General features: G+C 47.3%; 2 protein-coding genes and 1 long non-coding RNA gene across 8 annotated transcripts in view; all 3 read right to left on the bottom strand.

The window, feature by feature from the left end:
- Positions 1–3,025, bottom strand: part of LOC108556160 (uncharacterized) — a 50,143-nt gene extending 47,118 nt beyond the window's left edge. The window contains exon 1 of the long non-coding RNA XR_001890808.1: positions 2,970–3,025. This is a non-coding gene — a long non-coding RNA (uncharacterized LOC108556160). The remainder of the gene's footprint in view (positions 1–2,969) is intronic.
- Positions 3,026–3,729: 704 nt separating this feature from the next.
- On the bottom strand, positions 3,730–4,729 carry LOC108555965 (protein dpy-30 homolog). Of its 2 annotated transcripts, none has more exons than XM_017911868.1 (3): positions 4,681–4,728; positions 4,488–4,564; positions 3,730–4,037 (listed from the first exon to the last, which is right to left on the bottom strand). In XM_017911868.1, exons 1-3 carry the CDS (start codon positions 4,694–4,696, stop codon positions 3,795–3,797), a joined length of 336 nt encoding a protein of 111 aa, XP_017767357.1. In that variant the 5' UTR covers positions 4,697–4,728; the 3' UTR covers positions 3,730–3,794. The 2 variants fall into 2 exon arrangements, with proteins under 2 accessions (XP_017767357.1, XP_017767348.1); XM_017911859.1 differs by having other exon boundaries at positions 3,731–4,037; positions 4,488–4,567; positions 4,681–4,729.
- Positions 4,730–6,233: 1,504 nt separating this feature from the next.
- Dscam1 (Down syndrome cell adhesion molecule 1) overlaps positions 6,234–23,260 on the bottom strand; it is a 34,594-nt gene continuing 17,567 nt past the window's right edge. The window contains exons 7-29 of one of the 5 annotated variants that reach the window (XM_017911944.1): positions 22,621–22,911; positions 22,034–22,324; positions 21,350–21,677; positions 20,262–20,611; positions 15,652–15,771; positions 15,387–15,560; positions 15,016–15,312; positions 14,571–14,932; positions 14,115–14,486; positions 13,866–14,052; positions 13,499–13,786; positions 13,149–13,418; positions 12,847–13,078; positions 12,603–12,779; positions 12,358–12,524; positions 12,083–12,265; positions 11,847–12,047; positions 11,412–11,579; positions 10,762–10,899; positions 9,871–10,061; positions 9,378–9,735; positions 8,973–9,030; positions 6,234–7,883 (exon numbers count right to left, since the gene is read on the bottom strand). In XM_017911944.1, the coding sequence (XP_017767433.1) occupies positions 7,799–7,883; positions 8,973–9,030; positions 9,378–9,735; positions 9,871–10,061; positions 10,762–10,899; positions 11,412–11,579; positions 11,847–12,047; positions 12,083–12,265; positions 12,358–12,524; positions 12,603–12,779; positions 12,847–13,078; positions 13,149–13,418; positions 13,499–13,786; positions 13,866–14,052; positions 14,115–14,486; positions 14,571–14,932; positions 15,016–15,312; positions 15,387–15,560; positions 15,652–15,771; positions 20,262–20,611; positions 21,350–21,677; positions 22,034–22,324; positions 22,621–22,911 (5,288 nt within the window). In that variant the 3' untranslated portion in view covers positions 6,234–7,798. Of the gene's footprint in view, positions 7,884–8,549; positions 8,556–8,972; positions 9,031–9,377; positions 9,736–9,870; positions 10,062–10,761; positions 10,900–11,411; positions 11,580–11,807; positions 12,048–12,082; positions 12,266–12,357; positions 12,525–12,602; positions 12,780–12,846; positions 13,079–13,148; positions 13,419–13,498; positions 13,787–13,865; positions 14,053–14,114; positions 14,487–14,570; positions 14,933–15,015; positions 15,313–15,386; positions 15,561–15,651; positions 15,772–20,261; positions 20,612–21,349; positions 21,678–22,033; positions 22,325–22,620; positions 22,912–23,260 lie in introns of all 5 variants that reach the window. The other 4 variants (XM_017911937.1, XM_017911912.1, XM_017911928.1 and 1 more) reach the window with 4 other exon arrangements.

The following is a 23,260-nucleotide window of genomic DNA, read 5'->3' as shown; positions in this document are numbered from 1 at the left end:
CCAATGCCGTTGAAACGTTCTAGCAACGTGATAATGACTTTCGTCGGCGAAATTAACTTTGCAGATTCGCGTCAAACGTTCATACGTTTAATTAGAATATCGCGCACCGCTTCGGGTGTACGATAAACTCCTTTTGCTTGCATACAGTCCGAAGATAAACGTCATTGTCGAATCGCATCTAATTACTCGGCGAGAATACCCGCAACATAGTTAACCATAGAATCGAACGAGCGTGTTTGTCTTTCATCGTTCTCCAATTAAGACCAACCTCCGCTTCTTCCTCCTCTTCTCCTCCTGTTTCGCGTCGTAATAAAAGATTTGCCAAACAACGAAGTCGCTATTGTCCTAGCCGGGCGATTTACATAGCCGTAAAAGAGAAGGAGCAATTCGCAGGCGAACGAGTGGCAAACCGGACGTTTTCGAGTTTACACGACCGTGTCGGCGGACTTTCGCGTAATTGCGCATCAATGTCCTAAGGGGACGTCTGCGCGGGACCAATAAGTGGCGAGAGGGAGCAGAGTGGTGCGGAAGGGAAGAAACGGGAGCATGAAATAGCCGGGAAGATGCCGTGGCACGATAACGGATGCCTCGCGTCGCGGATCTTGTCTCGTTGTCTTCGGGCAGCGACGCGGTGCGCCGGGATCGGCCATCGCGGCCCTCCGAGAAGCGAGAAGAAGCGAGGAGAGCACCGTCAAACAGATTGAAATCAACGGGAAGCGACTTCTATTTTCTCCTCTGCACTGTACCGCAGCCAGATCTGAAATGAAAATCTGTGGCCCCGCGAGCGAGCAACCGCAAGATAATTCAGAAAGAAGGGAAGAAAGAGGGAAGATGGACTCTCGCCGCGTCCGCGTATACGCTGTTTCACCGAACGCGAACGCGAATGTTGCGCTGATTAAAATGTCCGTCTATAACGTGACCGAATTACGAATTTCATTTTCGAATACGTACACGTTCCCGAGCACGTCAGCTCCCGTGCCGTTAGAACAGCTTTCAATTTGCAAGCTGCAAACATTTCGATATTCAATTAACGATTTTATATTACAACCGGCTTCGTTATTTTCAAAATAGATATTACGTTTAATAATTGTAACTGGAGCGTAACCCAAACCGCTGTTTATTGCTTCAAGCTACGCGGCCGGGGCTCGAGCAAAAGTCCGTGTATCATCTTTCATGGACGAAATAAAACGATGAAACGAAAAATAAAAAGAAAAAAACAAAAAAAAAAAAACAAAAAGAAACAAAAGCGGGAGCGCGAGGGAGGGAGGAGGGGAGGGGGACTGGCTAAAAAATACAAAGAGAGCGGGAGAAAGAGAGCGAAAGCGAAAAAAAAGAACTTTCCGGTTATCAGATAGAATTCTAGCGTGGCAAAAAATACGAGAGAAAAGAGGGCTTTAGCTTGCGCGAATCTGCTCGGTAAGCGTTTTTTCCCTAACTCCGACACAGAGAGTCGGCTGGGCGAGAGAGAGAGAGGGGGGGGGAGAGAGAGAGAGAGAGAGAGAGAGCGAAGGTGAGAGCGAGTGGAAGCGAGAAAAAAGGAGAGACCGGGACAGGAAGCTGTGGTAGAGTTTCCAGTTATGGAGAAAAATTTTATATAATCCGGAGTCAGTTCGGAGACAGAAATTTCGAAAAATCTCGGCGCAACTTGGAAAGTCTCGTGCACTTACGACCGGTAAATCGTTTTCCACCCTTCGAGATCCGCGAACTTACAAGTTTCGTTCCTTTCTCGACGAAACACGCTGCTAGTCGTGTGCCTCCTTTTTTCCGTCCCCCCTCGCCCCCCTCGACCTCCGTACTACCTCCTCATCTATGTTCAACTTTCATTTCCCAACCCGTACAAACTTTCGATTAAATTTTCAGAGAGGAACGCGCGAGACCAACGCTCGCCTAGGTGGCTCGAGTAATTTCAACCAAACGTCTCGATCCTTTGACGCGACTCGTTCCGGCAAATGTATCCCTGCATATTCAAATTCGCAATTCGCCATGCATTCCAGCCGAATCGACGTTCAGATGGCCAGACGGTGGCTACTACCGACGCACAATCGAGGACATAATACACCCGCCTTGCCTCAGCCGCGAAGCAAGACGTGCGCTTAATCCGCGTTTGACGCTCGCTAGCCTGTTGGCTGGCTACAGACGAGCGTGCGATATTGCGCCAAACCAAGCAATTACTGTCGGTAATCTCGCTAATAGAATTCCAATATGCGTGCCAATTGAACCGAGCCACCGTATGGCCGTACGGGCGTGAATCTGCAGATTGTGCGCGCACGACGAAAGCCGTGACACGATTCAGCCATTAACTATGCCCTGAGTTTACTCGACGAGCGTTCTTTGTGCATATGCAGCTAGAGCGCGCTAACCGTAACACGAAACTCCACGTTTCGTCTGAATACAAAGAGCCACGAAAGTCGTAGAGGAAATGTAAACTCTACGTTACCCTATCTTTCTCCGGTTTCCACACTATATCACACGCGAATTGTCCCGACGTTATATACCAAACATGTTTATACGCATAAATATGTACTTAGTATGCTCTCTTGTCATACGGTTCAATCCGAAGAGTTCCTACGCGTGGGTTGCCCTTATGCGTAGCACGATATAGCGTAGACTCGTTCGATCTAATTTATTACGACGTAATTATCGTACGGTTCGATCTCAAGAGTTCCTACGCGTCGGTTACCCTTATGCGTAGTACGATATAGCGCAGACTCGTTCGATCTAATTTATTGCGACGTAAAAAAAAGATATCGACGAGATACGCGATTACACGCCAATTACAAGTTACATTATCCGAGAAACGTGGCATAAGCAGTAGGAAATGAACATAACGTAAAATTTGCGACAAATGTACGGTGGCAATCGTATCAAGAAAGTAACGTAATATACGAGGGACTCGAATGGGGAGGTCGCCTCGTTAATTGGACTTGGTACTCTGATGCCACCGTGCGAATTGTTCGCCACGAAATTACCTCGATATCTCCTCGTTGTCGTCGTTTTGTACAGATGCAACGGCGTTATCTGGGATATACACGAATTTTCTTCGAAATTGTTACACTTCACCGGCACGATTAAACCGTTAACGCGACACACTACGTTCGACAAATCAGCAACCGGATCTAACGAATCTGATTAGCGCGCGCTAATTTAAAACTAAAAAGATCAACGTAGTCCTCGTTCCAGAAGAAATTTGAAGCGTTACCATCGAATGTTGCGTGTTTCGAACATATTATCGATCTTATCGGACTGTGAAATAAATTTCACGCCAATTCAGTGGCCGATTACGTTTAATTGTATCCAATTAAATCGTCGCGAACACGGAAGACTCATTATGATTTATTGAACCAGTGGTAACGATCCTTCTCGCTTTTGTGATCGATGTGAAGCACGCGCAGTCAATAGAGTTTTGTGAAATAATTTTATCCAAGACTTCACGATTCGATAAAGCTTTCTTCAGGTACGAATTATTGAAACTTATAGCATATCTTAACGATAATGAGGTTAATCTTTACAGATATATACATTATAACACACGTACAAAACATCAAGCTTGTTAATCACCAGAAAATAGTCATTAATGTAAGCACAAAGACAAGCACTTAATAAAACTTGTTACATATTCTTTGTTATTTAATCACTAAAAAATTTGTCATACGATAAAAAGCTAATACATTTTTATTTAATTTGAAATTACACGAATACACCTTGTCCAACTTGAATACGTTCCTAAGAAATGTCAATAAGTGTTTATAAACGGTTCTTCAATTTCACCACATACTTATAAAAGCGTAGGCATTTCATTGACTAGTTGGTGGAGATTCACCATTGTCATATTGATTTTTATTCCTTAGTAAATATCCGGCTAGAAAGCTAATGGGGTCAGCTGGTCTTTCCTTGGCTAAACTGGAGAGGGCTTGTAACAATATTGGAACTACGGTCTGATCCAAGTACTGCCTCGTTGGAAGAGATTGTACTTCGACACGTGACTTCTTTGGTGGCACACCGGACAAATCAGAATCCTTATTCATTGCTAGTATCCTCTGCAACAGTAAAAAGTAGTACGACGGGTTAAGGTAAGTGGTCATTCCATTTTCACAAGTATATCTAAAATTATCTGCTTCACTGTTATTTTGCTTATATGTACTTTATGAACCGTACAAAATGACAATTATGAAATGCAGCAAATATTTAGGAGTGAAATGAAATTGCGATGAACTATGCAAATCTAGATGTCTGAGCAACCTAACCCAATAACATTGGTACAAAAACAAAGTAAAATTTTGATATAACAGCTGTCATTAGTTTGGCGGGAAATATCAAAATTATTTCAAGCGAATAATTCGTTATAAATTTCGACACGTATAATCAATGTCAGGTTAGAAGATAGCTCGTTAGATAACGATATCTTAGGAATGTCAGTGATATGAATCAATCGTTAAGAAATAATAGGACAACAGGTTACGCCTACGTTTATAGGTTAACTGACTTACGTGCGCTGTTTCGCTCACAACATTGGTGAGGGGTTGTGCCGGCGTCGCTGGCTCAGTCCTTTCCTCCGCCGTGTTTTCTGCTGTTACGAGAACAACACGTTGATCGACATTATTATTACCACAAATTCACGTCCGAAACGTATCGCCTAGCGCTTCCTATTAAATGATAAAAAGCAAAATAAACGGTACGTACCACCGCCAGACGCCATCGTGTGAACAAATGATGTTACCAACTATTACAAGTTATCACTGCACAAACACGATTCAAATGTTACCATATCGTATAAACATTCGAAATTCAACGCGCATTTTGAAAATCTCGTGAAACATTTGAAATTGCGAATGAACGTGGTATTGCTTTCGTAGTGTGACGGAATATATTTTAATGAACCTTTAAATTAGCAGAAATACGATATAGCGACTATTTTGTCGTTGTATTTAACGAGAAAATAATCCTCTATTCATCGACACAGCGACTAGTAGATAAATGTTTAGGAATTTGAAACCATAAACGAGTAATTGTTTTTTTTTTTTTTTTTTGTTTTTATTTATTTAACGTAAAGTTAGACGCTACGACTTTGGTACAAAAACATAAAATAGTGGTACTGAGGAAACGGTGTATTGCGAGCGGATCCTCGAGTCCCTACGAACGCGGAGAAATACGAGTATCGTTGTATGAGAATCCGAACTTACAGCCAATTTAAAGGCGAGCACTGAGCGCAACACAGGGTACTAATTACGAAATGTCCCGAGTCTGCTTGCAACCGAAAAAGAAAACGATACGCGCCCCGCCGAAGGAGAAGCTCGAAGAACCGCCTCGTTGTTGCACGAAAACGAACATCCAATATTTCCAATGAACAAAGCATAATATATATGTATAACGCGGACGGCGGCACCGACCGTTTCACAGCATCATCAAAAGTAACGTTAAACCTTGCGAAGAGAAACGATACCAGATCGATCACACAAACTATAACGATAAACAAATGGTATTCCCAATCGGTTAATAGAAGAAAGAGCTATGCGACAATCCGCGGACATCACGTTTTTTTTCTTTTTTTTCCTTTTATTTTTCCTCGGTTTTCTTACTTAACATCGACGGTCACGTGCGCGTTCGACGCACGCGAGATCGATCGTGTACGGCTAATATCGAATAAGTTAAATATCTTTCGATTTCTCTTTCATCGCGTTAAGTTCCAAAGCTTCAAAGCGAAAAGCTCCGCGAGCGTTACGTGAGTAAAACGTGATATACATCGTAAAAGGTGACTTGAATATGGCTACATTAATGTGGTAGAGCGCGATCGTAACACATACACGAGACACGAGACTTTGCGCAGCCTTTAAAATCACATCGATGAGTAAAAGTGCGTCAGCGAGCGGAGTCGCAGCCAGCGATCGAAACGGAGGTTCGTGAAAAAGAATCGAGGGTTCGCGGCCGAAGTACCCCGGCAATACCTCATCGTCAACGACGAGACATTCTTCGACCGTGACCATGTTCGACTGGTGTACCACTCGTGCATCGCCTCGGCAAATAAATGCGACACCTAGACATACCTACTTACAACGTATGTATATGAACGTCAATGTATATATATATTTATATATTTATATATTTTTATATATCTAAATAGTGTTGTGATAAAAACGAGCTATGAGACACGCGCCGTAACTGTATCCTGGCGCCACATCGACGTATAGGATCGTATATCCGAACGAGCGGTGTTTCGTATTTCTTTTTTTCTTTTCTTTTTTTTCCTCTTTTTCTTCCATTTTTTTTCTTTTCCGTCTATCATTCTCGATTACCAATCGCGGTTATGGGTCCTGATTTTTGCGTTTGTTCAACTACACTCGACGCGTCGCCAGTCAACGAAAGAGTAACGGCGCACCTCGCGACCATCCGTCCGACTTATGTCCTACTTACGTTTAAATCGGTACTTGTTGCTCGAATTGCTTACACGTATAATATCATCGTCGCATGTATCGTTAAATTCACATACGTTCATAATTGATCGAGATTAGCTTGCGAATATATGTGTGTGTACAGCGGACTAAATATTATATAGGACGATTAAAAATCGACAGCGAGCGTGGTGTGTGCTTGCGCGTTCCCTTCTCTCCTTTAACGTATGGCGTGTGATGTAGTATTATTATGAATGTGGTCAGTTGATGTTCCTCGTTGAAATCGCGTTGTACGATCTAGCGTGCCGCGTTCTTCCTACGGATAAGTCGATCGGCAAATGAAATTTCGGTGAATTTTGTTGGTTCGACACGCGCGGCGGGAAAGGTTTCGTTTAGACGCCACCACGGCATCGGTGCGACCTGTTGTCTGACTACTGCTACGACGACGACAACGACGACGCACTCTCTGCGACACTGTCGCAAAACAGTGCTCTCTAGACTTGCTCTCCGCGACGTCGAGACTCAAGATCGTCGATCACCAAAAAGGGGGACACAACCTTCGTTACGAAATTATAAATTGTATATATATGTATAATATTATCATATATATGTATGTATGTATAATATCATATGCCTGCGGGGAGCGGCAGTGTGGCACAACCATGACTTAAAAAGCGAGTAACTAATGTATCTCGTGTGTACTTCCCGTGACTCGTGGCGCTTGGAAGCGACAATTGTAACCTAGGACATCCCGCCAAAACCCCCGTGAAATGCACCGTCGCCGAGAGCACGCGTCGCGGGCCGGATTCTAGCCGCGTTTTCAACGTCCACGAACATGCCGGGTGTGTTCGTCTTCTAACAGGACACTCGTTCACGACGGATCGACGGCGATATCGATCGTACGATAAATTACCGGGGACGACGCGGTATCTTACCCCCCGAATAAAAGTGATCCCTTCGCCTAGATCGGCAGTCAATCAATTTGGCAGTTTCGTAATCTGGCCTTGTCGAGAATTGAGCAAGAACGAGTGAGCTATACGAAAAAACGCGAGATCGAAATATAGAAAGGCCAAAATTGGGGAAAACGATATGGTCGGAGACGAAGAAGGTCGACGGTCCCTTCGAGAGGCAAAATGCTCCCGCCGTTGGTAACATGGTCGATTACTTAAGTGAACGTCTCAACGAGTGTACCGCCTAGTGCAATGGACCGAATCTATCTACTCGCGACGATGGTAATTCTTTTTTTGTTCTTTTTTCTTTTTTTCCTTTTCTCTTTTACTCGATAAATCGTTGCAATTTGGGCCGACGACAGCACCGGGGGAAGAGTTAGCGTGCGCATTCTTTCCGCTTCTCTCGAGTCTTCGGCCGCTGGCGACGAGAGAGACGGAAGACCACGGAAGATGATTTACAGGTTACACTGCCACAGTATCGTAGGGTGTGAGGTGTCCCCCGTGACCGCCGTGGCCGGCGCCGGCTTGCCGACTGGGGGCTTCGTTTCTGTAACAGGGAGTTTCATGTTTTCAATTCTCTTCCACGTACACTAGCGTTCCCTTTTGCATGAGCGACATACTAACGGTTTATCGCGTTTCCCTCGATAACTTCTATGCAGCTAAAGGACAGAAATGAAAACTATCTGCACGTAGCTCAGCGGTACATGCAATAGCTGCAATCGCGAGTATATTAATGACACACGAGTCGTATTTCATTAATAGGCACGATAATAAAGATATTTTATAGCGGTTGGTAAAGTTAGTAGCACCAGCAGCAATGGCAGCAGGATCTGTAGCAATGACAGGAGCGAGAGCTGTAGCGAAAATAAAGATCGGGGGGCATCGATCGTAATCGTATACCGTCGACGTGATCTAGTGAAAAAATTAGTGTTAACTACGATTATCACACTTGGCAAATTGTCATTAAAATCGCATGCAAACACATGTTGACATAGTAAGCGTTATTCGACCCAGGTAGAGATCTGATTGTCGTTGGTATGGAAGCGACGCTGTCCAAGCATTGACTGACCTATGTTCTCGTGGCCACAAAAACTAGCTAAGAACAAAGTTAACGCAACTTCTAAAGCTTTCCAAAAATCATTTCTAACGCGATTGTCGTTACGATAATGCATCCTGCGGTTTAATTATTATTATTATTGTCTAACGAACTTACGGCTTCCTGCGTAAAGAGTCATGAAACAAGAAAAAGTCAGAGATACGTTAAATAGATTGTCAAAAGGATTGTTCAGAGTTCTTAGCGGAACCACCGTGCACTCGATCGCCACTATCATTTTGGAATATCCAGAGAATCGATATTGATCCGAATCGAATCCGAAGGTACCAATGGTTTAGAGACAAATATATTTACGAGAGGGATAAGCAGGTCTAGCAAAGTATGTATTACCGAGAGTCGAGAAACGAATCACGTTCTTCCGAACAGCAAAAGTCGAAGCGACTAACGGAGAGTTTGGCCAATTTACTTTCGAGAAAGTCAATGACAGTTCTCGAGTCAAGAAATCGCTCGAGACACAGCGGCATGAACGGTGACGTTTCTTAATCGTACACCGTTAACCAAACTCACTCGATCTCTACTGACCTCTCTATGAGTTTACGCATCTCCTCGGTGGTCATGCCGTCCTTGCCGCGAGCATTCACTGAAATAGAAAAACACACGGCACGATTGACACAACGGTAAACTACTACGACGACACGTAGCATGCAAATCGTGGAAGCTAAACGATTAGATACACAGACTCCGCAGCGAGTCCCGGTTCATTCTTGTACGTCGTGACTCGCTCGGCATGCCTATATTTTCTACTACGTAAGAACGAGCAGTGATAGGAAACACAGAGGGAATACACGAAACGTGGTCACCCTGACTCGACTCGAGGAGGAACAACGCCTACGGCGTTGCCTTTCCCGATATCGAACCATTCTATATTATTTCGCTTCGCAATTCGGTCCTCTGGTCCCCTACTCGATCACGGTTCTTTGTACTGACCGCCGTAGTTGCGGTTCACGAGTTGGTCGCGGTCACACTCTGCCTCGCTGATCTCGTTGCTCTCTTTGCTGTCGTTGAAACTCGAGTTATTCTGGTCGTGGTTCCTTGGTGGTGGTGGGGGTGGTTCGGGTGATCCAGAGACGGGGATGTTGCGGGCCGATCCAACGCTGCGACGTCCAACAGAGCCACGGGATCCATAGTGATCGTAGGGAGCGCCGTATTGTCCGTATTGAGAGCCATACTGATCTTCTTCGGGAGCACAGTTTGCTGGGTCATCGTATTCGGGAGAGAAGACGTTGTGGGTTCCGCTGCCACCTCCTTGGGATGGTACTCGAGAGTAGCGACCGTTTTGACGTGGCTAGAGAGAGAGAGAGAGAGAGAGAGAGAGAGAAAAACGAATCGATCAAAATAGCGAACGCGATTGCCGAGGTCGTAATTAATTCCGAGAATCTCCCTAAACCATAATCGGATTAAACAGAGACGCGTCTAATACCATTGATTGAGATCCAGAGCGGCTGTGAGCAGAAGCGTTAGTAGGATGTCCAACAGGTGGTCCCATGGTGCCAGAGTGTCCATTGCCGGGGTGTGGGAAGGTCTGGAATTGCATAGCCTTGCTGGGGTCCATTTCTTCGCGGAATCCAAGAAGGTGGAAGGTGGCGTACGGGCAGATCTCATCCTCCATGCCTGAAAGAAACGATCACTCAGGGTAGACACTGCAGCTATAGACTTAGTTTAACTAATCTATTCATTGTACGAGATTATCTCTCGATAAATCAAGCGGATAATCCTTCGCAGGGTGTTGGTCTCGTGCAGCCATGACTATCGCTAAAATCATCGGGTACCTACGTATTGCATTCCTATGTTTCTCCTCTTCTCTGGTTCTTGCTTATTATCGAGAAACGTTTATAGGAAAAGTGTCATGCTCGTTAGTCGTGTGGATACAGTGCCCCTTTGCGTTCGTTCGATTCTCTTACCACGTAAGGGATATCGTAAACGGTCGCTTTGCCATCGAGACGTGTAAATTGCAACCTCAAAGGTGACGAAAGTCGAGCGAAGAAAGCTGGCCCTGTTCCGTTGTGAAAAGTGGAGAATGAATCGAAAGAGGTGTTTCCTATGAGTGCGTCGTGTTTTCATCTGTTTGCAAAACAAAAGGGTACCAGAGCGCAGACATGCGAGGTCGTGCAAACATTAAGATGATGGCGGTTGCATGAGCACGGTGTGAGAATTGGTGGAACTGAGAGGACTTACGAAGACCGACTGCAACCAGCCAGCAGCTGCACCGGCCATAGGTTAGTAATCGTAGTCTCGCGATAGACGAAGGCTCGTCACGGCGACACGAAGGAGAAAGAGCGCTTCGTTTGGGTCTTTAACTACTTTTACCAACCTCTGTGGGAGAGAGCCTCGGCACTGCCCATTCGAGGTGGCGGTGGACATCTTCGGTTCGGTGCGCAATGATTCAATTCTTCGTACATATGTCGTCTGGGATCCCACGTCGAGTGACTTCTTATCGAGCCTGTTCCACCTATCGAACATATACTACAAAGGTCGTACGACTGACTGGCGCTTACCGATGTTCGATTTTGGCTCGCTGCCATATCGGGGCGATCGATTTCATTGACGATTCACGGGGTCATCAGGGTGGACAGGGTGATCGTTCAAGGCGTATCGACGCTTGGTCCGCGTAGCGATGTGTGATAAGCGCAAAATAAGGGAGGAGAAATAACCGTTCCCGTGGGACATACATCTCGATTACGTATAGAGAAAAAACATTTGGAAGCGAGGCAAACAATGAAACAACTGGCAATGTCTATGATAAACGCGTGTATGAATGATGGTGTCTGGTAGTGTTTGTGTATGGTCTTTTAAGACGTATCGATATGCCGACTTGTCTGACACTGGTGAAGTCTAAATCGTGTGCGATTCGATAATGTGTCGCGTAAAATAAAAAGAATAACACTATCGTGCCGATGCGACAACATCTAGACAATAATTGGAATTTAGCTAGAAATCATATTGTTGGCAGTTGTGGCTTACTTATCACTGTACCTCGCTTGATGCGATCGCAGGTGTTATAGTTGGATCCGGGAACAGGGGGCAGCTTGCGGTTCGGTGGTGCAATGTATCCAAGTTCGTCGCGAAGGTCAGGCCTGCGTTTGTCAAGGGTAGCTCCGCCAACTCCGGTTTGCTGATATACCACGTCGTCTGAAAGGATTAAGGTACAAGTGTCGATCGGAAGTTCGATAATCTGGATCATTCGATATTTGATTTGGATCGATCATCAGAAAAATAATTTGTACACCCTAGTTCTTCGTCCGTGTTATTTTCGTTCGATCAGTTAAACTTTCCCTTTACTGAAAAATTATCCTTCTGATAAACTTCCGTCTGCTTTTTGACTTAGCAAGTTAAAATAATAAAAAAAAATTGGTATACATTGTCCTTCGTAATATTTCTCGTCGGCTGATGAGATACCTCGCAGCCGTGTTTGTTCCGGACCTCGTGTTCTCCTAGATAGAGCGACGCAAATCACCACTATGCCTACAATAATCACAACAACCGTAGCTCCGACCGGCACCACCACGTTTACGTCAATCCAGCTAGGTAACCAGGGGAAATAACGTCTGACATCCGTGTTGTCGTTACCACCATTGCGTACGGGGGGTGCGATCGTACCTGTTCCACGGAAAGATAAAACAAAGAAAGATTACCTTTATCGCTACCATGGCCCTTTCCTCTGAGAACGCAGATCACGATGACGGCAACGATTATAACGAGAATAGCTGCTACCACGGGTACGACCAGATTTAAGTTAGCCATGAAAATTTTCATCGGATCCTCGTCGTTGCCACCACCGTTCACGTCAGGTAGCTCGCGGGCCGGTGCAATGGTGCCTGGAACAAAAAATACGGCGACCATTCAATCCAGCCACCATTAGCACCGGCTACGAGTGTGCTGTTGCCATTTTAACCTTTGCCATACTTACCTCCAGTTACAGTGAGTGTCGCAAATTCGTATTCGGCTACCGTGAAACCAGCATTGTTGTGAGCAGTAACGCGCAAGTGATACCAGCTAGCAGGGTCCAAATCCAAAACAACGAAGTTTCCGCCGGGTTTGACATTGTTCGATACCTGATTCCATTCCTGTTGGTGCCTGAATAGCGTCAAATCAACTCGCTTAAATCCCCGTCAAATCCAAAAGATCCTTAATTCGATATAAAACTTTTCTTACTTCTTCTTGTGTTCGACAACGAAGTAGAGCATGGGGCAGCCACCGTCAGACCAAGCGCTCAAATGGAGAGTGATGCTGTTCGTGGAGACTTCGATGAACCTAGCCGCTTCGGGAATGATCGGTTTCGAGCCTTTCGTGCGAGTGTTAAGCATGTCAGAGGGATCGCCGGTTCCAATTCTAAGAGAATCACGGCTAATCAGTTTCATTCCGCGAGAATTTCGTTCGCGTAGGCCTAGATTGTTACCCGTTGTATGCAGTGACGTAAATCTGGTATCTCGAGCCGCACCACAGATTTTCCAAAGTGTATTTCTGAGCAGTAGAACTCATCTGTGCAGTTTCCCAGTCGCCGAATTCCGGTTTGTAGTGAATCGTGTATCCATGAATCGGAGCGTTGTCAGTAGGATGAGGTCCAAGTTTCATTGTCAACGAGTTGGTGGTGGTAGCAGTGAGGGTGACTTGCGGCGAGTGTGGGGGAGCTATGAAATGCCACCGTATCTCGATCATTCGTTCCGCGATCTCATCCAGTCCATTACTAATAGCACTCACCGTGAACGATCAGTTGATGTGTAACGGTGTCATGGCCAAACGAGTTTTCGACATAGCACGAGTATTCTCCGGCATCGGTACGATCGACTTCCTTAATGAACAGAGATCCTTCGGGCAATTGTCGCAGTCTGTCGCTTGATTGAAGAACGGCGCCACGTACTTTCCAAATGACTTCCGGTGCAGGTACTCCAACAGCCAGGCAGGGTAATTTAACATCTTCCTTGTAGGTAGCCGTGAATTTGTCGTCGAACGATGCGATCTTTGCCGGTACTAGAATTTTACGAGATACAAAAATTATAATAAATATAAAGACATATAACGAATACACGTAGCAAGAGTTTGAAAAATACCGCGAACACTTGGTGCCAATGCCACGATCTTTGAAGCCTCTCCTTCGCCAATGTTGGTGCTAGCAGTTACCCAGAAATCGTATCGACGTTGTTTATCCAATCCAGATGCCTCGTGGGTCAGTTGATTCGGTGGTACTTTTTGGCTAGTCGGTTCCTCGGTGTTGTCTGCCTTGGTGTAAACGGTATACTGGGTGATCACTCCATTTGGTTGGCTTGGTGGGCGCCACGAGACGAGAATCGATTCACCAGACATGACGAGAGACTTGATCGCGATAGGTGCTTCGGGGACTACGAGAAATATAGCACTGAGTACCTCGTAGACCTCGTACGATTCGTTTTGCAGTTATATTTACAGAACGCCACTCACCATCTTGTTCCGTTTGGCAGTGAATAGGTGCAGACTTAACTCCATCGCCACCAGAAGTGAAAGCCAAAACCTGCATGCTGTAGTTGGTGTATTTCTTCAGTCCGTGTAAAATGGTCTCGCTGGAGGAGGTGATCTTTGTGTCCTTGGAGTTTTCGTCGTACCACGTGTCAGAGGGTCCGTAAATAACCTACAAAAGGAAACTGTAAACACCGCTACAACCAGATTTATTCTTAATGATACCAAACCTACCTTGTATCCAGTAATGACTCCGTTGGCAGCGCTAAGAGGTGGTGACATCCAGGAAACTCTGATGGTCTGAGAGGTCAAAGTGGTGCAGGTAGTGTCATGAGGGGGTTGTTCGGGTACTCCTTCGGCAGTGTGTTGTCTACGTTCCTCGCTCATTGGTCCCGATCCAACTTTGTTAAACGCTTGAACGACAACGCTGTATTGGGTGTAGGTCTTCAGGTTCATGATCTGCAAGTGGTGTTCCTTTCCATCTTCCTTCAAGAAGTCCACGGTTTCGAACATGTAGGGTTTGTCGGAGGAAGAGAGTCTGTAGCCAACGTAGTATCCAAGAATCTCGCCGTTCCAGTCTTCGCGTGGGGGTGGTTTCCATGTTACCTAATCGAATAAAATGGATAATTGCGTTCCAGTTGAATCGCGATACCCTTCGTTATTCGGAAATCGAATTACGGGAAACGTTACCTTAAGAGTGTGTTGGTTAAGAGCATCGACGCGAACAGAGGTTGGTGGGCCACTAGGAGCTTCTTCGGCGGTAATGATAGTAACGGTATCGGACGGATCAGATGCACCAATTTCATTCTCGGCAACAATTCTCAGGTGATAGGTAGTGGCAGGTCTCAGATTGAAAACACCGGCTACGTTCTGTTGCGATCCAGGTACGAGTACTCTGTCGATATCGGTTTCCCAGGAGCCTTTGCTGATCTTGTATTCAATGACATAGCGTTTCATGGGGCTGTTTCCGTCGTATGGTGCTGCCCAGGAGAGTTGAACCGATCGTCCGGATTTGTCTAATACTTTCAAGCCATATGGAACTTCGGGAACCTCTGCGAGCAAATTTTATTTATTCGTTTCATTACTTCCATATTAATTAATTAAGCGATTAATCCGTAGAAAGATCGACTCAAACCTTGTACGATCATGTTGATGCTAGTGTCATCGCTTCCAAAGGCATTGGTGGCAACGCAGGTGAAGAGGGCAGAGTCGCTTCTTTCGGTTCTCTTGATGCTCAGGTCAGAGAGTACGCCATTGGCCAAAATTTCCTCACGGATGGTGTAACGAGAATCGCTCTTCGGGTCCAGTCTCTTGTTGTTCATGTTCCACAAAATGCCAATTGGTTTCTCTCCTTGAGCCTCGCATTGCAGTACAGCCGGTTCTCCGCGTCGTGCAGTCTGGTTCTTCAGTTTGATCTCAAAGTGGGGTGGAGCTGTGAACGAAATGGTATAGAAGTTATCGTTGAAATTACAGAGAGCAATGAGGTAACGATCGCGAGTAGGTTACCCTGAACCGAGATGAGAGTAACAGCCGAGAGTCCTGCGCCAATTCCGTTTACAGCCTCGCAAAGATAGTAGCCTTCGTTGGTCTTTTGAATGTTGTTAATAGACAGGGTTCCATCCTCGACGCTGATGTCTGGGTTGTTCAGTTTCAAGTCGGTGTAATCGCCCGGTGTATCGCCTAGAAAATGAAAAGGGAAACTTGCGATGCGAAGAACATTCGGGACATTAAAGGGAAGACGAACGATAATCATCGAGGCGAATATTATTACCAGCTGCTTTCTTCCATGTGACCTGGGGCTTGGGGAAACCATCAGCTTTGCATTCAACGCGTGCGTCAGAGCCTTGAGCAAATGCCTTATCGGTAGGTTCCAGAATCCAACGTGGAGGTACTGTTACAGAACAACAAGGTTACTCGAATGTTCTCCCGGCGTGTTCGATATATCGGCAGTTAATCCGGGAGTCAGTCGCATCGTGATCTCGAGTTCACGCAAGGTTCCACGGGAACCTTGGAACCGTCGACAATCCTTATCCTCGGACGACATTTCTCTTTCTCGGAGTGAACGAATGAAACAAAACTGGAGATCACGACGATCAGTTTCGTGGCATGCTGAACGAAACGCGACTCGCTCCCGCAACTGCGACAACACTGCGAAAATTCGACATGCGGGAATTCGAGATGATTATGCGGGTGTCTACTGGCACGAACAGAAAGATGGTTAACAGGCAGATAGAAGAGATTGCGTTTGCGGCTCTGAAGGAGCTCACAGCGCGCATGCAAGGAACGCTATGGTACTATGCTACTCGAGCACGGTCCATCATGCTGCACCGCTTGAAAAATAATGTACGCGTTATAGGCTAAGGAACGATAGCATGCGTATTAAAAGATATATCGGCTACTACTACAAATGCATGTAAAAAATGAACGAGGCGAGACGTGTGGTGAGAGGCGGGGCGGAGGTGAAGAGGTGAAAGAGGTTCTTTTCCACTGGTTCACGAGGCAGGGGTTGAAAGGGTGATTTTCGAGGGTGATTGGATGGTCGGTCGGTCATCTTGGAACAAGGACACGTTGTAGCGCGACGGGGGTACGGTGAGGTATAATAAATCGACACTCGAATGTGATCACGAGAGACGCAGCTCGATCGCTGGGACCTAGAGATTTCGCTGTGAGATCGCGATGATCCACCGATCGACTATTCGGTATCCGTATGAGAGTGATTAAATGGCACGTGAGTATGTAACGCGATGATGAGAGTCGCGCATGATAACGAAAAATGGCGTGTATCCTAATCACGTGCCTGGATTTGTTGTCGCGTGGCGAGAAAACAATTGGAAAGCCAACGAAAAGTGTCGTCGAAGAAATTAGCGACGATGAGCATGACAACGAGACAGGGTAATCAAACGAGGCGAAATACTTAGCCACAAATACGATGCGGGTCAAGCTCAACCAATTTGCTGGGGGTTTGGGGGGCACGTAGGACTCTGGGCGTGACTTTGCGTTTGCTACTCGGCTGAAAAACATAGGCGGGACCAGAAAGTGTGAACAGAAACGTAGAAGAAACGCAAGTAGACAAACAGGTATATACAGAATTACGAGAGTAAAGAGTAGAGAGAAGACAGAGAGAAAGGCGTAAGAAAAGAGAGATAGATAGATAGATAGATAGATAGAGAGAGAGAGAGAGAGAGAGAGAGAGAGAGAGAGAAAATTAGAAAGAGCAAGAGAGAAAGAGAAACAGAGAAAGAGGGAGATGAGAAACGGCGCGCAAGAGTGTCGTCCGCGGCGACGAAAGCAACACGCTGTTGTGTCAAACTCTTCCGCTGAGAACTGAAATCCAGAAAGCTGCGCCAAGGAAACACGACAGCTTCGGCAACGACGAAGATGCATCAATCAAGCCTGCAATCAAATACTCTCACGGGCCTCCGACGCGGTTGCTTTTCATTCCGACTTATTCAATCATCGTTCAATCATTAGAATGTATCATTCAATGATCCCATTAGTCTGGCCCTAACCGTGAACTCGCAATGTCGCCTCGTGCATCGCTTTGCCGGACGGATTGCTGGCGATACACGTATAACGTCCAGCGTGCTCCGGTGTTACCGGCTCGATCAGCAAGATACTCGTCCGTGGGCCGAGTTTCCCGATGTTGTATCCCATGAATTGCGACAGAGGCTGGTCCTCGTGGGTCCAGGTAATATCGATGGGAGTGTCACCCACCAGCACCATGCACGCCAATTGGGCAGCCTGCCCCGCATAAATCGGTTGATCCCCAAAATCGAACGGACTGATCCGTGGCACGACTGGAATGATATTCTCTAACTAGATCCACGGTACACCCTCTCCCTGTCATCCGTTTTCTCTGCGACCCCTATCCGTGGGCTGGACCAGTCTGCGACCAGTCTCGTGGTCATATTCATCGTCGACTTTCATCGGTTCGTTGATTTTTCCCTACCATCCGCGGCAGACTCTCACGGCTCTTGTCTTTCGTCCGTGATCTCTCGGTAACCCTCCTCCATCGCTGTATATCGAAACCTACTTTACGCGTTTCCGTTACACGCGTTCGTTGGCGAACGATACATGCCGGAATCATCGTCGTTTCTCTCTTTCTCTCTCCGAGAATCGTCTCTTGCCGATGATGATTCGCGAAGGACGAAGAGAAGGATGGAGAAAGTGCCAGAGAGAAAAGAGAGAAGAAGTAAGAGAGAGAGACAGAAACGGAAAGAAGTAGAGACACAGTGTATGAGCGTGTACGTGTGTAGAAGGAGAAAACGAGAAAGAGAACTGGACCTGGGAATGAAGGGGGAACTTTAGCTCGTCCTGAACTACGGACAAATTACCTTTGATCATGGTAGCCCAAGGATAACGAGAGTGGGACTGTGGTCCAAAAGCTACACTCGGCCGAGCGACCTACCTAAACGATGATGCTTCGAAACAAACGATGCGGGATGATAATTATATGTAAGAAAGAAAGAAAGAATGGACAGTCGAGCAAATGCAGACTTTCCAAAAAACATATTCAATATTTGTACGCTATTACAACAATCAACAGCAGACAGTAGTAGAGACTTTGCTGGTTCTGTGTCAAATATACGGCTACTACTCGAACTACGAGTCACGCAAGAGCGGATAATTAATTGAATTAATAAAAAACATCGTTCCGTTGGCCGGTCCGAATAAACGCAAACGAATGTAACGCAACACGTAAAAACGCATAGCAACGGCGTCGCAACGGGCTACGCGTCATATACGGCTGGATCACAATATCATGCCGGTTTCCAATTGTTTCGATATACCACACGTTGCTCTGATTTCTGCTGAATACCATGATTACGTGCGTGATCTCGTTTTCTGTACCGTTCACTTTCAGATGGGCGCTGTGCCTAGCACGACCGGCTGGATTATCGGCCACGCAAGCATACTCCCCGGCGTGCTCTCCCCTGACTGCGGGGATCGTCAGAGCGGACACTCTATCCCCCAACGCGGTGATACCCACTCCGTCGCCTACTTCTAAATGGCGTCCCTCGAACAACCACTTGAGCGAAATCGGCGTGTCCCCCTTTACGACCGCGCAATGGACGATTATCAGATCGCCGGAGTTGGCCTCGTCGAACGAGAACGGCTGCAGATGCGGAGCGACTGCCGAGAGATAGAGACAGATCGACTCTAGAGCCAGGCACAGATACATACAGAGCAGCGGGAGAAAATAGACGTTTCGTTTTAGCAGGGATGGTTTAACCACCGCGTGATTCGCTCACGGGGATAGTCCGTCGCGGTTATTAACGATGAAACGATTAGCTCGCTCCATCTCGAACGCGGAGTCATCCTGAGATCCTGCACCCGAGAAGTTTCCCTCGCGTTACCACCCGGTTAACCAAGCGTGTCGCCATTTTGCCGATGTGCGTCCAAGAGAAATAGAAAATAATATGGAACGGTGAACTCGAGCCGGAAAATAATCGAACCAAGGAGGTAGAAATAAGAAGGAAGGTCTATCGACGTTGCTCAAGCAAGGAGAAATACGCTGCTACTGGAGAACTGGTCGAAGGACTGGCTGGACTGTTTCAAAGGGACAAGACAAAGATGTACGTAGGTGTGTGAGGTTCGAATTAAAAGATCTATATTCATCACATAGATCTTTGGTTTCTTAAGCACCGTTGACAATCAGATCGGCCGAGAGCTCGTGCCTTCCGGCAAGGTTTTCCGCGATACACGTGTACGTTCCAGCGTGTGTCGCCTGGACGGATCCTATGCTGAGTATGGCGCCCCGTCCGCCGAGATCCACGATTGAGATTCCAGAGTGCGGCGAAATCGCATGACCGTTTAAGGTCCAGCGAAGCTTCAAGGGTTGATCGCCCTCGACCACGGCGCACGGTACCGTTACTACTTGACCCGAGTTAAGCGGTTTCTCGCCGAACGAGAACGGCAATAATTTCGGAATGACTGGAAAGAGAGAAAAAAACTGAAAGGAACAAAAGTCTGCTTTGGTCACCGCGACGCGGTCAGGCTGTAACACCGCCACGGTCACGCAATCGTAGCTCAAGGGAGAATCCTCTCCCCGTCTCGCTCGCCGATCGAACGTTGCTCGAATTTCATCCGCGAGTTATCGTGTCGCGCTTCCTTGCACCGCCTAGTTCACGCGACTGACCATCGACGTCGAAGGACGAAGGAAGAAAAATCAAGAGGGGAGAAAAGAAAATACCGCGAGTGACGCGACAGCGAACTGAGAGAACGAGAAAAAGAAGCAGAAAGCGAAATTAGAAAAATGCCGAGTGTCGGGGATGATAGATGGGAAGAGGCGAGGAATCGAAGAGAATAGATTGGTCAATGCGAGGGAAGGGAGATGGTGGGTGGTATGATGGTGTGGAAGTCTCGTCGACAAGCGTGTACCATTGACGTCCAATTTGGCAGAATGCGAAGTCGATCCAGCCGCATTCGAGGCAACGCAGGTGTACTCTCCGGCATGTCTCGCAGCTACGGACTCGATAGTCAGTTGCTTGACGCGTTTTCCAGAGCTAGACACGATCACGTCCATTTGGTCGAATCTGATAGGCTGGTTATCGAAGGTCCAAGTGATCTCCAGAGGAGAGTCGCCTTTGGTCACCACGCATTGTACCGAGACCAAGTCTCCAGCGTTCACAGGCTCGTCGCCAAAGGAGATCGGCGCGATCTGCGGAGATACTATGAGACGAACAACCACATAGAGACTGTCGATTGGAAGAAATTGAAAGCGTGACGATCTTGTGAATCGCACGCGCACGAGGATTGCCGATACGAGAGTAAATCCACGCCGAAAAGAAAAACAAAAGGACCGAAGACTATGGCGGTCCCACGCGTGTAACAGCAGGAGTTGAGGAACGACTTTGGGAAAGTTTCGATGGGAGATCGTGCGAGATGCCTTAATGGTATAATTGCGTAGTACCGTTCACCGATAACTCTGCCGAACGGCTGACGGATCCCACCAAGTTGCTTGCGACGCACGTATATTCGCCTGCGTGATGCGCGGTCACAGAGTCGATGATCAGGACCGAGTTCTTTCTCCCGGTTTTCGTGACAGTTATGTCCGGATGGCTAGCACGTGTGATCGGTTCTCCGTTTAGACTCCACTGTATCTCGATGGGCGAGTCACCTTTCAAGATGCTACATATTGTGGACATTTGTTCGCCCCAATTGGCTGGTTCCTCGCTGATAGAAAATGGCGCGATCTGCGGAGCGACTAGAAACAACATCCGACAACTATTTCAATCTCGTTCGATTCGCGATACCCGGTCTCGGTCAGTCTGTACGTCCGTGTCACGAAGAAGACGGGAGACGGTAGGAGAGAAAGAGTAAAGGGACGGGAAGAAAAAGTAAGGAAGGAAGCAAAGTTTACGGGAGCGAAGTTTAGTCGGGAGAAAGGAGATAGTCTCGAAGTTTTCACGGACGCGTGCTAGTGAAAGGGAATGATAGCAGTTCCGTTCGTATCTATTGCATGACACAGCTCACGGAGCCGATTCATGCATTTCTCTGTACCGTTAACGGCCAAGGTAGACGAATAGCTCGTGGCTCCTGCTGCGTTCGAGGCTGTGCAAGTATATTCCCCGGCATGCCTGGCGCTCACGGCCTCGATGGTCATCAAACTGACTCGTTTGCCAGTGCTCGAAACCGTGATATCGTCGTGATTCTTGCTAGTGATTGGCTCCCCGTTCAGAGCCCACGCCACGTCGATAGGCAGGTCACCCTTAAGAACGGTGCAGACCGCCGAAACTGCTTCTCCCCAATTCGCGGGTTCGTCGCTGATCGAAAACGGCGCGATCTGCGGCGCGACTGAAAACGTTTACGCAAGATCGATGAGCATGCGACCAACCGAGAACCGCATGATCGTCCTCGTTAACCTAATTAAGAGACACAGAGGGACGGATGCCATTCCGTCGACGAATCGATCGATCGTCCAATCTCTGCTTAGCTGTTCGACTACTCGAGCGGGATCGCGAGTTTCATTCGAAATGTCCCCCAACGTCCCCCGTGTACACACGACGATATATAGGACAGGTATGAATACACCGGTGAGAATACAGGCGGATGAGCAGAGGGATGAAAGAGGGAGGTCCCAGCTTTCCCGTCGTCTAAACGAAAGAAAGTCTGAACAGACGTGCCGGTCTACACATATGCGTGCGTATTACCGTTCACGGCTAACATGGCCGTGTGGCTCGAGGCTCCAGCCCTGTTCGACGCGGTGCAAGTGTACTCTCCCGCGTGTCTTGCGGCCACGGCATCGATCGCCAACACGCTCAGCCGCTTGCTCTTCGTGATCGTGTACTGATCGGTTCTCTCGGAATCGATCGGCGCCCCGTTGAACGCCCAGGATATGTCCATCGGGAAGTCTCCCTTCAGGATCGAGCAGGTCGCCGAGATCGCTTCGCCCGAGTTCACTGGCTCGTCGCCGAACGTAAATGGAAAGATCTGCGGTGCAACTGAGAAACGGGCGGCACACGTGTCAATCGATCGGGAAATTTCACGATTTCGGGAACGCGTGTCTCGTCCACTCGCCGATTTCTACTCCTCGTTCTACCCGTACGGGAAAACACAGGCAGACACCGGGAAACGGGTGGAGGGAACGGGTAAACTCGGAGCGGATAGACGGCAGCACGGGAATGTCAGATATAAGATACGTGAGATGCAATAATGCGAGGATCGTTTGGTTGTTTTGTAGGCGATGCTTATGTGCAAAACTCGTTTGACGTGCAAGCGTGCTTCCTTGGATAGATACCGTTCACGGCCAAAGTCGTCGAGTGGCTGACGTTTCCAGCTCTGTTCGTCGCGACGCACGTATACTCGCCCGCGTGTCTCGCTGCCACGGACTCGATGCTCAGTGCGCTCATATGTTTATTGATCCTCGTGATAGTAACGTCCGGATCGTTGAAACCTATCTCCCTACCGTTAAACTTCCAAACGATCTCGACCGGAAAGTCGCCTTTCATAATAGAACAGGTAGCCGAGACCATGTCGCCCGAGTTAGCTGGTCCGTCACTGATCGAGAATGGCCCTATATGCGGCACAACTACAAGGACATGGAAACTTCGTTTAGCATTCATGGGGCACGGCACGCTGATTAATGGCTATCAATTCTGCCAGCTGCCTCACGACCCCGTAAACGTTTGCCATCGGTTTACAGACGCTTCGCATCGCGAGATCGGTTATTCTGGATAGTCGTCGATGGGAAACAGCTCGATAATCCCTGTCGCCGATTCGCTGACACGCCGATGAAGAATTCATTGGAGAAACCTATACCGTGCCGCGTATCACCGCGATCTCGTGACACGCGGCCAAACGCTTCCTCTCCACCTCGGCGATGCGGAATGGAAGGAAACGGTAAGGACGATGGACCGTTGCTCGCATGCATGAAACGA

Source organism: Eufriesea mexicana, unplaced genomic scaffold (assembly GCF_001483705.2).
Source record: "Eufriesea mexicana isolate 0111107269 unplaced genomic scaffold, ASM148370v2 scaffold474474858, whole genome shotgun sequence".
Taxonomy (NCBI): Eukaryota; Metazoa; Arthropoda; class Insecta; order Hymenoptera; family Apidae; genus Eufriesea; species Eufriesea mexicana.
The sequence above is the reverse complement of the archived record's forward strand: the minus strand, read 5'-3'. Positions and strand labels throughout refer to the sequence as shown.

Bases quoted from the DNA above. Each gene is read 5' to 3' on its own strand.
- LOC108555965 (XM_017911859.1), bottom strand. The intron at 4,038-4,487 runs GTAAGTCAGTTA...TTACTGTTGCAG, and splicing joins TTGTGAGCGAAACAGCGCAC to AGGATACTAGCAATGAATAA.